This window comes from Haemorhous mexicanus, chromosome 16 (assembly GCF_027477595.1).
Source record: "Haemorhous mexicanus isolate bHaeMex1 chromosome 16, bHaeMex1.pri, whole genome shotgun sequence".
Lineage (NCBI taxonomy): Eukaryota > Metazoa > Chordata > Aves > Passeriformes > Fringillidae > Haemorhous > Haemorhous mexicanus.
The window spans coordinates 12,127,866-12,132,245 of NC_082356.1; the positions used below are offsets into that span (position 1 = coordinate 12,127,866).

Below are 4,380 nucleotides of genomic sequence, written 5' to 3' on the forward strand. Positions count from 1 at the left end.
TGCTGCAGGGGGCAGGAGCAGCAGAGAGGCTTCAGCTCCTGCTGCTCCAGCTCCTGCCGTGTCCAGGGAGCTGCGTGGCTGCACTGGACCTTTGAACCCATTAATGCAGCACACACTGTCCCCGATGGAAATCCCCCCGGCTTTGAGGCTGAGCTGACTTTGTGCATGGCTGGGAAGGGGTTAGGAGGAGGAAGGAGCCCTGGGGTTCCTAATTCAGCCTCCTGCGACCCTGCAGACTTCACATGGGATGCTTGCTCTAGGAGGGGATTTATGCTAATAAAGGGGGAATCGCCCATGGGGTTTATTTCCCAGCTTCCAGTCTTCACGATGCAGCTGATGTGGGCTGGTGTGACAAGCCAGCCCCAGCAGTGGGAGGAAATTCAAAGGAACGAGCTGGCGTGCGGGGTTTCCCTGGGGAGATCTGTTGCTGGGAGTGGGCAAGCGTCTCCCTGGAGGTGTTTTCTGCTCTCCCAGAAGGAGCCGAAGCAGCCCGGCTGCGGATGCTGTGCTCCGAGGGTCTGCCCAGGCAGAGGAAGGCCGAATTTGCTGGCTCCCCGCAGGAGCAGAGTGCCAGGCTGTGTGTGAGGCTGGAGATGCTGCGATGGGGGGGATGCAGCGATGCTGAGCTGAAAGCAGCGAGTGCCGCTTAGTGCCGCCGGGCTGAACCGCACCGGCTGCCCGGGGCTCCGCGGGAGCTGCGGCCTCTCCTGGACACGGGAGGAGAGCTGGCCAACGCAAATCCTTCTCCCCTGGGAGCCTGGCACCCACACGAGGGGCCAAGGCTCGTGTCGGGTGTTTGGCATGGAGAAAATCGTGGATGAAGCAGGATGCTGCCATAGGGAGATGCTGAGATGGGGCTGCTCAGAAAGGGATACAAGAAACGTCTGGAAGTGCCCGTGGAGGGTTCAGAGAAGAGTGAACCAGACTCTCCCCAGTGATGTCAAGTGACAGGAGACACGAAACTGGAACATGGAAAATTCCATTAAATCATAGGAAGGAAATTCACTGTGAGAGTGGTGAAGTACGGGAACAGGTTGTCCGCTGCGGCATCTCCATCCTTGGAGACATTCAAACCCAAGTGGACACAGTGCTGGGAAATTTAACCCTGCTTGAGCCATGCTGTGATTCTGTGTCATGTCTTGTGATTTAATGGAAAAAACTCCAGCAATATCATTGTCAAGTCTGAAGTGGATAACCCATGCTGAAAAGGTCCTTTCCATCTAAAAAAATGCAGTAGTTTTTCTACTTAATAAAATATATTGCCTTTCCTAGAGCCCCAATGTCAATGAACTGCGATGTTTCAGCTGATTGGGCAGCTTGTGTGAGAGGTGACATAATCTGAGTTAGTTTTCTCACTCAGAGAGGTTTTTCCACCTGGGAAACCCATTGCCAGCAGGAGGCAACCATGCTAAAGCAAAACTCCTGGAGAAGATTTGCCGGGAAGAATGTGTTCTCCTTCACTGTTCTACCGCAGCTAGCACCTTTAAATATAGAGAAAGCAACAGATTGATCTTGTATCCACACATCTGCTTTGGTTATCTATAATGAAATTGCCATCCCGAGGAACTGAGGGTTGTCAGTTTTGGTGTTGGGGTGCCCAGGGCACTGAATGGCCCCGAGCAGTCTCACCTGGGGTCTCCACCCACACCCACCCATGGCTCTGAGAGCCCATTTAAGCTGAGAACTGCAGTCTCCTTTCCTTTCATATTACCTGTCCTGCACTTTCCTGGGGGAATTTGGACAGGTAACATAAAAACTTCACAGGGCTAAAGAGTGTGAGAATGAGTTTTCCAAGCTTTCAGTGTGGCGTTTCTGATCTCCAGACTCCCCCAGTCAAGTCCTGGTTTTGTTCAAGAATTTTGACTATTTATCTGTGAAAGAAGACTTTATATCTGCAGTGCTCACTACAGTTTTTCTTATGGCTTACAAAAAACCTTAATTTTGTTATAAACATACCATGTTTTATTTTTTAATGGGAAAAATGCAATATAAATAGCAAAGATATGGCACAAGTAGCATAAATTTTCTCTTGTGAAAGAAGGACCAGTCTCTTTATTCCTCCATGAGGTTTATTTCATTACTCACTCTTAAATAAATATGTATTTGACACTCAACAGGAACAACTAATTCAAAATTATTTCTAACACAAATTCTCACAGTTGTTATAATATTTGTATGTTGTGCTGTTTAGCACTATTTTTGAGACTCAAATCTTCCTTTTGGTCTAAATTTAACAAGTCAGAAAAGAGGAAATTTGTGGTGGGGTGGAAGATGGACGGTCCTTCAAAATCAAAAGAAAGCCATAACACACAGGAACATACATGAACATTAAAAATAGTTTCTTTTCTCTTCCAAATACTCATCCTTTGTTTTCCTGATGTTTCATTGAAAATGCTCATTAGCTCTGCTTCATTAAACAATCCTCCCTAATAACTCAGTGATAAAGAACTGAGCTTTGCACTCCTCTGGAATTGGTCTCCAGCCTGTCCGTGCTGTACAGCAGATGGCAATAAAGGACAACTCTGTGGCAGAAGTACACCCCTGAAAAGGAAATGTTCTGTCCTCAATAATTCAGAGGGTGAAATTAAAAATCGGGGTCTAGAAATGCAACTCTGAGAAGTTGGTAGGAGCAAAGAGGGGAAATACAAGAGTTGCAAGTGGGCAGGACACTGTTGCTGGTGAGGGTTACAAACAGACCTCACATTACATGTAAACCAAAGAAAGGACATTGTGCATTCTTTGGCCACTCCTCCAGTCTGCAAAGTTGTCCCTGAAAAACCCTGGAAGGGCAGGGACCTGCCAGCCCCAACCCCCTGCTCAAGAAGTTCTGCATTCCAGCAGCTTCCTGAAACTCTTCTGAAAACTGTCATCCAGGAAAGCGTACAAGAAAGGATTCAAGCATGAATTGGCATAGCTTAGGCTGGTGATGAAGTAGGATATCCCAATGACCATGGAGGTCTGGGGTAAGTCAGTGGTCAAAGCCACGACGGTGGCCAGTTGGAAGGGTGTCCAACAGAAGAGGAACACAGCCAGGACTATGAAGACCATAATGGTGACTTTCTTCTTGGCTTTGTCCAGGGCTCTGGCATTGGAGTTCAAGTGCATGTTCCTCAGCTTGTAGAGCATCATGGTGTAGAGGATGCAGATGGTGGATACTGGAATGGCAAAGCCAAGGATGAGGGTGTAGATCCTGCTGGCTTTGAACCAAAACCTCTCGGGCTTGGGGAAATTGAGACCACAGCTCTTGATCTCCAGGTCGTCGGTGTAGACACTGGCCAAGATGACGAAAGGGAGGACTATGATGGTGACCAGGATCCAGATGCACAGGCTGATGATCCTGGCTGCTCAGTACGTGCGGTGGGGCATCCTCTTGGACCTGACCGTGGCCAGTACCACCAGGTACCTGTCTATGCTCATCACTGTCAGGAAATAAATGCTGGAGAAGATATTGTAGTGGTCTATGGACAAGATGACCTTGCAGAGGATTTCTCCGAAGGGCCAGTAGCGGAGGAGGTGCTCTGCAATATTGATGGGCAAGACAAGGGTGAACAAGTCATCCGCGATAGCGAGGTTCAGGATGAACATGTTGGTCACAGTCTTCATCTTGGGGGCCTTGAGGATCACATAAATGACAGCAGTGTTGCCTGTGAGCCCCACAGCACAGATCACAGAGTAGATCACAGGCAGGACAACGTAGAAATCAGCTGCCTGCTCTTGGAGGGTGAAGTTGAACCTCATGCTGTTTTCCAGGTAGCAGCTGTTGCCTGCATTGCTGCAGGAGCTGTTCAGATCATCCCAAAAGGAGATGTTTCCCATGCCTATTGATCACAGAGCACCCTCAGATACCACTGAAAGCCTCTCTAGCCCAGAAGTGAGAGGTTTTTTGTTTGGTTGGGTTTTTTCCCCTCCTGTGAAAAGCAGCTGTTACCTCATTTAGATGCAGCTTATTTTCAAAGGTGAGTTGTGAGGCTTCATGAACCACCTAACTTACCTACCTCTCCCCTCTGTTGGAAAAGTTAGATTTTGAAGTGATGAGGGGAGAAAAAAATGTTTGGAAGACATAAGGCTCCATGCACCAAGAAAGCAAGAGAATAATGACTTTCTAAATAAGTCAAGGAACTCTTTCTGAGAGCATTCTGGTGAGCTTTGGCTTTTCTTTGCTGGGGGAGTTGAGCGGCTCCGGTTCCGCTGTGTGTGGTGAGAGTTCTTCTGGGGCTGGCAGGAACAAGGAGGCAGAAGGGAGGATGTCGTGCCTGGCTGGCTGTTCACAGCCCTTGGAGGAGCGGAGGGATGGCTGCTGTTTCTCTGGCACAGCTCTTGCTGGAGCAGAAGCGTTCCAGTGGTTAATTAGCGCCTGCCTTTGTGTCCGAGTTCAGGCTC

General features: G+C 48.7%; 1 protein-coding gene across 1 annotated transcript; it reads right to left on the reverse strand.

The window, feature by feature from the left end:
- Positions 1-2,817: 2,817 nt before the first annotated feature.
- On the reverse strand, positions 2,818-3,927 carry LOC132334747 (neuropeptides B/W receptor type 2-like). The gene is given in 1 exon segment (XM_059860847.1): positions 2,818-3,927. A coding segment is annotated over 1 exon segment (999 nt). The 5' UTR covers positions 3,817-3,927.
- Positions 3,928-4,380: the final 453 nt, after the last annotated feature.